The sequence below is a fragment of the Haliotis cracherodii genome, unplaced genomic scaffold (assembly GCF_022045235.1).
Source record: "Haliotis cracherodii isolate W230 unplaced genomic scaffold, xgHalCrac1.p SCAF_1, whole genome shotgun sequence".
Taxonomy (NCBI): domain Eukaryota; kingdom Metazoa; phylum Mollusca; class Gastropoda; order Lepetellida; family Haliotidae; genus Haliotis; species Haliotis cracherodii.
In genome coordinates, this window is record NW_027266264.1 from 8228723 (window position 1) to 8242045 (window position 13323).

At 36.6% G+C, this 13323-nt stretch overlaps 1 protein-coding gene across 8 annotated transcripts in view; it reads left to right on the plus strand.

Annotated features, from left to right (window-relative positions):
• The window catches only part of LOC139471968 (zwei Ig domain protein zig-8-like), a 185516-nt gene that overhangs the window by 99569 nt on the left and 72624 nt on the right, over positions 1–13323 (plus strand). For 2 of the 8 annotated variants that reach the window (XM_071254505.1, XM_071254492.1), the window contains exons 2-3: positions 3352–3962; positions 5223–5839. In XM_071254505.1, coding sequence (XP_071110606.1) covers positions 5764–5839 — 76 coding nt within the window. In that variant the 5' untranslated portion in view covers positions 3352–3962; positions 5223–5763. The other 6 variants (XM_071254485.1, XM_071254498.1, XM_071254478.1 and 3 more) reach the window with 6 other exon arrangements.

Here is a 13323-nt window from a genome sequence, read left to right on the forward strand (position 1 = left end):
TTTGGTTCATGACTGTAAAACTTTGAACTTAAGACTTGAATCAAGAATACATCCTCTGGGGATGTTTGTTCTGATGTGTGGAATCATGTTTGACAATAACGAAATTGTGTGATCTAAATATGTTAAAAGTATTAACTGGTGTTTTTTTTATTGATTTATTCAAGTTTGTAACATGAGTTTGATGGAAAGATGTAATTGGCATTTGGATTTGAAGGGAGACGAAATGATAAGCTCAATAAATGTCAATTAATGTTTGATATATGCATAGGTTATACATCATCTGTATATCAGTAATATTTATGATTATTCTGAGAAAGAAGAGAGAGAGAGAGAGATAAATTTATGAGTATACAGACAAGGGAAATATGGAGAGAGAGAGAGAAAGAGAGAGAGATGTATAATTATTCTTTTAATTTCACAACTCTTCAGCAATGAAATTAATTTCTCTTTAAACATAAGGACAATGACTATAATCGGTGATGTATCTACACCTGGTTAGAGGTCAACATTCTGCCCCAAGTCTGCAGCAAATGTCTGTTAATATCCCAAATTGCAATTTGTCAGTTCATTTTGTTTTCACTAATGTTAAAATACCACTGAATTCGGAAAAAATTGAAGGGAGACTGGCTGCATCTGTCGCGTATCATCATGAGTGTCTCATCTGTCAGCAGATGAAATAATAAGCTCATTAGCATATGTCAATAAATGTTTGATATATGTATAGGTTATATTACAACATCATCTGAATATCAGTAACATTTATGATTATTCTGAGAATATAATACAACCTTACCCTTAAATATTTATATATATGTAAATTAATGATGAAACGTACACTACTCAGATGTAAGTGACAATTAAATTTATGAGTGTACAGACAAGGGAAATATGGAGAGTCGACTGACAGACAGACAGACAGATGGGATGAAGCCAGTCATTCTGTTAATAAACATAAAGGACAAAAGCCTATTGTCAATGAAATGACAAACTTTCATTAATATGACAAAAAAACTGGCTCCATATGGATGTATAAATTATTCTTTTATTTTCACAACTCTTCAGCAATGAAATAAATTTCTAGACAATGACTATAATTGGTGATGTATCTACACCTGGTTAGAGGTCAACATTCTTCCCCAAGTCTGCAGCAAATGTCTGTAAATATCCCAAATTGCCATTTCCCAGTTCATGTTGTTATAACTAATGTTAAAATACCACTGAATTTAAGAACATGTCAACTTCCTATTCCAATTTTGAAAAAAATAATGATTTCCCCTAATTTGCCTGTCAAGGGCACTTAGTTTTGAATCCTAGATAAGTCCCTGCTATATGCACTTAACATGGACGTGAAGTTGTATCTATAAATACTCCGATATGTATGTGTTTTTCTACTATGTCAATAAATATGTAAATTAAATTGCAAACACACCCAGTTTACTGCTCCATACATACATATATGCCTATGTCTGAATGAAAAATGGAGCTAACTTCAATTGCTACCACACAATAACAATCAAACAGCAAACAGATTGTCCATGTGTGGGGTATTTTATTGACGAATCCCTTGCAGCAAATAATATAGTGATGACATAGATGCAGCGTATCCCCCTGTACTGTCGTACTCTGGTCTTAAATCCTCCAGATGAAACCCAACACTGGTATGTATGATCATAGATTACACTCCTCACACCAATAAACATGTCTTTTTCTTAAGAATCATGTTCCTTCTTTGATGTTGAGTGTGTAAATGAGGTAACCAATATATCGTTTGACAGATACCGAGAAGGAAAGGGTTGGCCTTTACTGAATTCTGGAGCACTGGGGTCTTACGTAGACTGTCATTTAGTCTATGTAATCTTATATTACACAATACCCTTCTTGACTATAAAATTAAACAAATAATTTTCCCGATGCGGATTTCATTATGGAATATAGCTAGCTAGAGCTGGCTAGACTTGCTTTTGTATACATATCTGGAAAGGTTTGTTTTTTTCATAAAATGAATATATTCCAGTCATGGTGCAGGACTATGGTCTTACAGAACATGGGGTTATCAGTCTATGATGCGAGACTGTCATTTCTAGCAGCCTGAATGTCACACTGGAAAAAGTCGATCCAAAATGCCTGTACTGGAAACTTGTGCTATAATGGGGGTGTTGTTACATTGAAATGAAGGTATTCACTGGCAGTGGCAGCAAGAAGGTGTCCTGTATGCAAACAGCAGCGACATTCACAACGTTAATGTATTTCCAAATGTCGAAGGGATGAATGTAATGTCTTCAGAACGTGCTAATGCTTTGATAGAAGAGTCTCAGCCAGGCAGAGGGTAAACGTAATGTGTGTTTAGCGTGGAATGGATCATACCGGCTAGAAAACTTCCCCACCACTCTCCTTGCTTATATCCCAGCTAACGCCATGAATCGGACCCAGATCGACAAACTCCCTGCTTCAATACTCCGAGGGAAGTTGTGATTTCAAATATCACCGGGGTTCCTCAATACCCCTGCTGATAGGATGTAATAGGATACAAAGTGACTCTATGATACAGAGGTGGAAGGGTGTTTGTGTATTTAACTGACATTTTGTTAAGTTACTGACCATTTCAAGCTTCAGGCTTCACTCATGGCTGGTTGTGCCCTATAAACTGGTGAATGCATAAAGGCTTTAGATAATGGGTAATGGTACGTATATAAATTAGGAATTGTTATCTGTATGTGTAACATATTTTCTGATTTAATTAATGATAGTATTGCAATTGTATGACAAATGTTGTGGTTTTTTAATGAAATATTAGTTGTAGGATGCAGTGAAGTGTATAATGTTTCATATATGACAATGGAAAAATATATGTTACTTTCATTAATTGTCCTGCATGCCAATAATTGTGAAAAGGTGGCGTGCCAAAGCATTGTGAGTATCGTATCATGACAATCTCTCTTTTAAGTTTATCTGGCTAAGATTAACTTAACCTCTACAGTGGAACATGAAGGTGTAGCCCTTCAGCGGGTATCTTGACTGTATACATGGTATCAAACTGGTGATAGGATACAACTTAAATCAGATATATCAATGGTTATGACCAATTTATGATTGTACAAAATTGCCTGAATGTTTACAGTAATCCTGTCCCTACGCCGTGCTCCTGATTTATTGTGCCCATAAATCCCTTCTATCCACCCCCATTACCAAGAATGTGTCCCCACCCAGTGTTGTGCTTGCAGAATGCGTGGAGCGGAGAGAACCATGTCCTTTTCACAGTGAGAGTGGGTACACTGATACACAGCAGAGGAGCTTGCTACCGGCTAATGATATTTACCCTGTGAGGTTATTTAATTGTCCGTCTTCTTCCAGGTGAGCTGGTTGGCCGACTATGACGAGGAGTGTTGAGATGCGAGGATCGGAACTCTGCTCCGGATGATCAGCGTTGGACAGGCGTCGGGACAGACTTATTCGGGTTTAGTCTCGTGTTCAGCAGACAAGACACATGATCAAGCGACTCAGTGGATTGATTATTACCTGTGTGTTGGATTAATACGAGAACCGATGTGATTATAAGGCACAGCGGCTTAGATCTTTCGTAAACTGATGTCGCTGGTTAGTTTGACAAGTGATAGGATCAGTGGCTCGTGATTAGTTTGAAAAGGAGACGGCAGCTATGATGTTGCTGAACTGAAGAGTCACAGCCGATGATACGGGTGCGGTATTTCGTGGACACAAAGTAACTGCTTTCATTTAAAAGATAGGAATCTGTCATTGGAGCCTTGAAACACATGGTTGGTTGAAAATTTGAATGCACTGAGGTAGACTCATATGACGCAGCACAAATATCAAGGAGAAAGGAGTTATTGTGTACAGCGAAGGGATTATTGTTTGTTATTTCGAACAAGTTGTGATGAATGGTGTGATCAGTGAAGTTAGAAGTCAAACTGTGAAGCTGTTACAACTAGACTTCTGACAAAGACGTGAGTATAAATCTTCAATACAGCTACCACAGGCTGCTAAACTAAGTGGGACAATGTCTCTGTTATAAGTTCTATGATGAGGTTAAAACAAAACATGTCTCTGTAACTATATTATCAACATGGTTATGAGGATAAGCTCTATTTGAAATAACATTTACAAAAGTATGACAAGCCTTAAAAAATTATTAAATTACATTATTGCTATCATAATCAATACTGAATGAGCTGGAATGATATTATCTGAAAATATACAAGAAAGTTTGTTAATATTTAACCAAAATGAGTATGAACTATCACATTTAAAGAACAAAAATTCATGTTCATTTGAATGTTATTGTGATAATGGTGTCATATTAGATTGAAATATTTCTAAGTGTGTATCAGTCCCCCACACCTCTGTCAGGTAACGATGCACTGACACTACCATTACGCCTGACGCTAGTGTACATACACGCTGTCATTGTAGTCTTGTTGTCACTCTTTGGTTAGGGCTGATCAAACCCACTGTAGCTCTGGGATTGAGACGATTGATCATCAGTGGCTGCTGAAGACGATCGGTAAGCAAGCCTTCTCCCACACATGCTTAGCAGTGTTAAAGGGGCAGGAAGACTTGTGCAGCAAGCAGAGTGAGTTGACATAATCAATATTGGGGAATTATTGATACATGAGTGTTGGTGTGAAGGTATGTGCAAGTCAGAGAGGATGTAGGTACTCCAGGTCATACATACACACCACGGTAAGTGCACGCTTTCGGGAGGGGTGATGTCAAGCTCCAGGATGGGGCGTTTTAGGTTATTGACATCTGCTACTTATTAAGCTCTGGGTAATTACTGTAGTGTGTTTCTGTCATTGTAGACAGTGGTTCATGTACTTGAATACCAAAATGACAATTTATCTCACACAGGACTTTGTTTTCGAATGTATCATTATTTAGTGTCATTGTTCATGTTGATTAATAGTGTTCATGATCCAAGTTATGAACCATGTAAGAGTGAATATTTAGAATTACATGTAACCAAATATTTGTGTGTTTTTGTTCCAAATTCATGTATCAGCATAATTAAGACACTTTATGCTCATAAATATGTGATGAAATGTTCATAAATATGATATCCTGATAGTATCAGGGTATTTACATGTTGGGAGGAGTTAAATATTGCAGGAAGTACCAATGTGTCTGATTACTAGGATGAGGTTGAGTTTGTGTCGGTGTGTTGGAAGTATTGATGACTTGTCAGTGATTGGTCTTGTATGTTACAGAGAAGGGGAGCAGAGACCTCCTTCAGCCTGGATTACACCACAATCAACTAATAGTGCATGGAATACGACCAGCACAAAATGAAAGAGTTAAACTCGTGTGGAGCAGAAAATCTCAAGGTACATCGATCTGTTGCTGCAATCAACCGATGTAATTTGGAACAGTTTCTTGTTTGCTGATGTGCAAAAAATCAGATTATTTGCAATTTCGGGAGTTGAAATAGTCATTTCTGAAGGTGCTGATGACCCGAATAGGTTCAAGTGGTCAAGAAGAATATATCAATATCACTGTGACAGTTAGTGTGAATTGTTGTATGCAGTAGACACCGTTTGTGACAGGGAGTCAAATCTACCAAGTTATCCACCAGTGTATGTCGGACACAAGAATTTTCAACCAATGACTAGGATCCTCTAATGAGCTCTTAAGCCATCAGCCAACAACTTAATGGAGAGTTAATAATACTAATGTTATATCAATAATGGCACCGGTGAAAAAGGTGTCTGTGAAAGCTTGGTTCCAGGATATGTTCTCTATCGTGCTATAATGGTCAGTTGGCGGATACGGATATTACCTTTGGACGTTCTGGTCAGTCTGGCGGCGCTAACATTGGTAGCCACAGGTAGGTGACGCATAGCTCCACAGTGATATACTGGCTCTAATCAAATGGATGCCTTCAGCAGAAGGCACCCCCTAGTAAACACTCTACTTTAACCTTTGAGCTCCGTTCTTGCAACACAAACATGATATATTCAATAACTTTGGCACCAATTAGGTTGCGCATGGATAGTGCTTAGTGAATCCTTCTTCAGGCAGCGTTGCAGCAGTTTCTGTAGAGAACAAAGTAGATTGTCAATGCTGTCTGTGGCACTAACAAATAACCATTCCTTAAAGGTACATGATCACAGATGCAATATCTTTATGTTTTATTAATCTGAGATATATAGATATGTGAAAACCAATACCCAATTAAAACATTTATGATCTTGCACTGTACAAGGATATCAGATGTTAGTCGAAAGGGGGCTTGCATCATACATATTGGCTGATATAAATTGATTTTATTGTTCCCAAAATAACTAGGAAAAAAAACATAAAAAAGATATCACATCACAAAGGCAAACAGGATTCATCTATTATGCCAAGCTCCATCTCAGTGCATGGCATCTTATCTGTGTTATCCATCTAGATTATTGAGTGAATGAGGTATCCCTGTAATAAGCTTGGAGAATTACATGTGCACATCAAATGTGACATCATAGTTGTTTGTGGTTGTTGGCATTTCAGGGAGAATGGCTTCAGCTATATGTAAACACATTCTGCAGCACATGTATAGATTAACATCTCCACTAATAATTGACGTGTAAAGTAAGCTTGTTGTAGTATTATTACAATGTCCAAATATCAAATAATATTTTATCCACAGAAAAATATGCGACTCATTTCTTTCATATGCCCATACATAAAACTTTATGATATTCAGAAGAAGATTACTAAGTTTTGAATTACGATATCAAGCTTTATGACAAGGAATAAATACAGATAACAACTTCTTTATTATGCATACACAATGTTTCAGGGCTACTTCTTGCCCTTTCATCACCTTTGTAATTTTAAAATGCCTATAAAGACTCTCAACATGAAGATTATTTTGTTCTCAGAGTAGTTCTTAAAATTTCTAACTTGTCATAAACGACAAATATAAAGGGATTAGCTGTCCATAATGGCCACCGAGCGGCCATATTGCATTGGATGATCACATCCAAATGTTATAAATAGAAATGTAATTATGGTTACAGGCAACGTGGATACAAATTTGTTGCTATTTTGCTTTTCATTCCCAGTGGAATCTCTTTTCGTTGGACAGTCAAGACTGGTTATTCTCTGGTAAATGGAAATAACATTTTATTTTTAGGTATGAGACAGTTATTCTTAAATTTAGTTTCCCCTAAAGAATATGAGAAACACAGCAAAAGTCACACTGGTTGTATACCATTGTTTTATTAATTGTAAAATTGTCAAAAAGCGCCGATAAAGTCATTTTTGTGATGTACATGTGTATGATAATTGTGTTAATAAATAAAAAGGATTTGTTAAGTCACAGAAACCAGAGTAGTTTTCTTTCTTATGCTACCTGTGAAATGTGTGATTTAATAAATGTAAAGTTGTACAAAAAAGGGATTGGCTATGTAACAAGAACCAGAACAGTTTTCTTTCCTATGCTACCTGTGAAATGTGTGATTCCGTGTGACATTTCACACCAGTGACGTGAATCAATACTGCAACTATAATGGCTCAAGCTTGTTGCCACATATTCAAGCCCAGTTGTGCATCACATATGCTGGCGTAATGGAGATATTACTGCCCTGGGAAAAAACATTCATACAATCCCGAAGTTTATAATTACACTTTTTTTATTATTAAGTGTTCATAATACAAAAATGAATGCAAAACGCTGCATAATTTGAACAGACCTATGTCATTTTGAAACTTCCAATAAAAAGGATTTAAGCATTCTCTTGAGATTACTTCTCCCATTTTGTTATGACTCCTTGTGCATGTGTACAGAGTTTGTTGTATTGTTCTGGTACTAATAGCAATACCATGGCCAAAAAGTTTCACAAGCTGGAGATAAATCTGTCAATGCAAGCACACACACACACCCACACACACACCCGTCATAGGAATACATCTTGTACAGATGCACAGAGACATGCTAAAGTACAAATACTATTCATTTGATGCCATATTGGCTTAGCACTAAATCCATCTTGAGAGCATATATGCAACACATTTCTGAAAATTGAAGATCAGATATTGATCCTTGGGTCATGCATATTTCAGTAACTGTTTGTATGAATGTGTGATTCCAGATCAGGTTTTGTACTCTACAATGAGGAATGCTGTGTAAATTGACATTGTACAGTATCCATATTTAGTTTTACTATCATGGAAGCTAAGAGACAGTCTTTTTGTTCATTATGTCCTGCAAGGTTAGCTGGTTAAAGTAAATAGGGTTATTTGCTGGAGGCTCTTCGGATGATGTGGTTTTGTCCTGAAAGCTGGTTTGTTATATTTTCGTTGCTTAGGTGTTGACAAGACCATTATCTTTGATGCTGTAGGATCATGTGGTGTCATGTTTTGTTGATTACATAATGGATGAAGTGGTGCGGGGAAAATTTGAACAATGTGAGCGATATTAGTGACCTGTAGTTTCATGCTGGAACTGGGTTGAGGAATAACATCATTGAAAAAATGTATCTGAAATATTGACCAATACATTGATGGGATCATCATCCTGCTCACATTGTGATCAAGTTAAAAGTTTAGTCTATATGAATTTAAGCTCAATGTTCATGAAAGGTTTGAATTTGCAAATTTTGAATAACTTGGTTCTTGGTTTGGATTCAGCAACAGTTAGGTGTTATTTTTTATATTATTTAAACATATTTTATTGTCTGAAAAGACAAAGGGATGTGGCAAGGGTTCTCCATATTATTGTTATTTGTTGATCTGAATCTTTCAGTTTTTAGTCTTGAAAATAATCAATTTTTTGCAAATAAGGATTGCATCATTGATCCATATTTAAATGGTTTCTTTGTATTAAGTAAAATATGAAATAATTTGTTTAAGGATTTAGTAGGCACTTTTACTGCTTTAATTTCTAAGTATGTAAGCTGATGACGCATTCTGCAGACAAAATAAATTAAATGACTGTATATACAGTCAGTGTAGGAAGTCACACAAAGTCCACTGACTCCAGCTATATGGCAATACACAGCATCCATTGTGTCCTCCTGATCCACATCCTTGTCGACCCTGACCACAAGACCCATATGCAGCACAAGGCAGTTGAGATATGGTCAGAAAGAACAGAACAGTCGTTTCCAATTATTTTGAAACTTCTGATTCTAAAAGTATACCTTGAATATGTCTAGTCATAATGACTCCGTAGTACCTTGACGTCATGATATCTGGGAAGAATTCCCAACAAGACATAACTAACATGTCACAATGGTCATCAGGATTTGGTGAAAAATGCAAAGGTTGTCATCAGTTTACAAATGTATCTTCCCTGTGAAGATTCCAAGGTTAAATAGATCCCCAGTAACCTGTACCGGTACTGCTTTTAGCCACCATTCTCTGATCCGGTGGTCAGGCTTCGTAACGTTGTTGATTGTGTGTCATAGTACCCAAAAGGCATAGCACGTCATTGAATCACTTCATGGTCTAGAACAGGCTATAATATGCAGAGCCCACTGCTGTGACACAGCTTTAGTTTGACTAAAATTCATCTTTTTGTCAAAATTATGTTGATACAATCCTAGTAATCTTGACTATTTTGATAGGCTAAAACAAACAAGTGTTCGCAAATATTTGAATATATATACAGCCTTATTTCCAAGGACTGTCTTTATGGTCTAATTGGTAGAGCATCTGCCTGGGGACTGTAGGTTGATTGGTTCGATCACCTAGCCACATCACAGACGTTAATACCGGTAGATGGTTGCTTCAAGGGATGTCACGATACAGGTGTCACATGAAGCGATACATACCTTGATACAGAAGCCAAGATATGATACATATCTTAATTGTAACTGCATATATGTGGAATGCCTGTCATTAGACTGAGAATAGAGTCCTTAGCCTCGCTCATAAAGGTAAAGAAAGACACTTGACAACTGACTAATACCCATTAACATGACACACGAGTCCAGTTAACTGTACTGTATGAGAAAACAATATGAAACAAAGTTTATGTACTGTATTGACAGGCAGCAAGGAAACGCTGGTCCAGCTGTCTTGTCATTTGGACAGTTTTGCATCCAAAAGACGACCAAGAAAGTTATGAGAAAATAAAAATTAGTTTGTACTTGATTATTGATATTGATGCGAGATCAACATCTGTTATGGGGTTAAATGTGAATTGATGCCAAATTAAGTGTATGGGATATCATATCGTGCAAACGGGTGAATGGCGACATCAATAGTTGGTACCCTACCTGCCTTGCACTCGGCAATGAAGGGATAGAGAGTCAGTTTTCTCAGTCAATATGCACTCATGTTTTGAAGAGGTAACAACAATACTTTGCACGTTAACTTAACGCTAATGTTTTTTTGCACATTTCATCATTTCTGCTTCAATTTACATCACAGGCAAATTCGACAGAACTTACAGGACTGAAAAAAATGGCAAGCCAATAACTCCACACAAACATACGAATGTATAAATATAGGACTATATCTCAACAGTTTTTTGGCACAAAGGAGTCAACTTCTGGTTCCTGTTTGTAAGATGTTACTGCCTCATTAACTCTCACAGCAGAGGTAGCAACCTCTCATCAACCATTTTTGTTGAGACATTTAGCTCCAGTGCAGGTGGATAATATACAGCAGTAATCACTGGGATATCGGAAAACTACAGCAGAGAGTGGCAGCTGTCTGAAGCCACCACTGGCCACAGCTCCTGCTGGTGCCCACTGTAACTGACTGTAGCCAACGTAATATTTCCCTCTGTATATGTGGTACCATATGCATGCAAGTAGTTTGCATGGAGATATAACATTGTGAGATATAGTATTTGGGCATCTTTGTGGTTTACTGTGTCTGTCCATTTCCAGATGTTGTCATTTCCCTATTTTCTTTATGTTCCTGGAATATATGATAATACACACATCATATCTTTATGCATTTGTTTGAGATGATGCGTTGCTTGTTGTTTGTTTTTGTTTTGGAGTTTTATGTTTGTTTTGAAAATTGTTGAAATCAAATATCACTATATATTTTCCATAAGTATTATTCAGTGGAAAACATGTTTTGGTTGATAAACAGTTTTGTTGTCTTGGAAACATATTTTACAGCAGATTTTTCAGCAGTTGCCGTATTTATGGAGAAAGTTGATTTGTTAGGACAATAAACATTAAATGGTGAGGTTGTCAGGGTTTGCATGATTGAAGCACATGTAACACACGTGGTGTCTCCTCAGGCAAGTGTCTGTGTTTGAAATATGCTTCTGTTAATTGTCTGAGCTGAGAATGAACATGTTATGAATAGATAGTTGCGTCCCTTCACCACATGAGAGACCTATGATTGTGGGTTCAATTTGGGTTCGCCCTGATAAAGTTTATAGGTTTGTCAGGACCATACCATCCTCATGGGTTTCACCAAGGTGGTAAATGTCTGAGACTTGTATCACTTTGGACTCTCCTCCCATATTAAACTGACGTACACTGTGATATGATTGAAATACTGTTCAAAGTGGTGATCAACCCAACTCACTCGCTCAGTTAATGTTAATAGCAAGTGAAATAACTGTTCATATTTCTGATTGTGATGTAGAATCCCTTTCACTCTCTCTCTCTCTCACTCACTCACTCACTAACATGACTATTGATTTGAAAAGAAGGACCTAATAAACTGCAATTTATAATTAAGCCATTGTTTCCCAGACTGGCTCCTGGCAGTATTTGAGTTGCACCACCTTTAGTTATATTTATTGTGTAAAAAACACTATTGATTTTGTATTTGACACGCAGGCCGGATCATCGCATAGGGTGGGCATTAATTGTCAGATGATTTGTAGACAAGTAGCAGAAAATATAATTTTAACTTTGGAGCCAAGATGCTGTAATGTTGGTAGTACAAAGACAAACATAATTTGTTTGTGCAAAGGAAGTCACATTCAAGAAACACAGACTGAGAAGGTCACATATTTATTGGCTGAGGGCGGCCAACCAATGGAAAGACTGTTTTATTATTCAGATGTCTTGAATTTTATGAAAACTTTTATCAAATCTTGTTTATTCAGCTGTGTAGGTTTATCACATTAAATGTACTTTTAAGTTTGTACGATCTGCATGTGGCCAATTGGTATGACCAGGAAGAAATTCTGTTGAAAGAGATCATAGGCTTTGAAAATGATGGATGTTTTTAATAAAAATGGAGGCGTCTTGATCAAATTTCATTTGAGCCCAAGTACTCCGTTGCATGACATTGATGTATATTTCTTGATCAGGGGTTTAAAGGCACACTATCAATGTGTTTTTATCATGGAAAAAACTGTTCGAAATTAAAAATATTTTCCTGAGTCTCAGTTTTATATGGAATCAACATGTGCAGTAAATCTTTAATTCCTTCAAAATCTTTGGTTCAGTGTCAAATATACAACAAGAGTGATTAAAAGGACATGTGATAACCATCCAGTCTTTAATAATCCAGTCCATAATTTGTTTCATCACTGACACTATTGACAACTTTGACTAGATAATCCAGTGCACAGATCCACAAAGCATTATAGCTTTACGACAGCTGTAAGCCTATGATAACCTACAGGTTGCCAAGATGGTCCTGATGGGGTGGTACTGTTTAGCGTTAAACAACTAATAAACCTATTGAAAACGTAAAATGAGTCCAAATTTGAAGCTCTACCAAAGCTTTGTGGATCAGGGCTCTGGATAATACTTTACATTTTCTTTACGTTTTTAGAAATTGTAACGCTTCATACCTCATGATTATTCTTCTGATCCTAAAAATGGCATTACAAACTTCAGCCAGACATAATCAATATTTTGAATGTTTGAAATTACAGTCGCAAAAAACGTTGCAGTTAATAAATAGTTAATTTGCATGTCATTATCTTTAGAATTACCTTAATTTATTAGACACAAGCATTAAAAATAAGTGACTCTCTATTTTTCAAAAGCACTTTGTTTAAGAGTAATTAGATGATTAGTTATTTTTCTATTAGGGAGTCCAGCCGTACATCAGCTCTTGTAATGTGCTCTAGCCACAGAACTAATATTCTTAAAGCATACAGCTTTAACTTTGGACAGATGAACTTTGAATCAGACTGCTAACTCTAATTGTAGGTAGATATTTATCTAGCACTTAATACTTTCCTTAAAGGCCATGATTACACAGTAAGAAAATATGTCAGTTTCAAACAGGACTCTAACACCTTTGACCAAAACTTAAAATATTCTCCAGACTCTTGATGCTACTTTTATGGTCAAATAGTCGAGGCCAGACCTTGTTTACAAATCAACCAATCTCATTAAAATCAGATCTTAGTTCTCGCTAACAAAGATCTGGGGACACCCCATTACA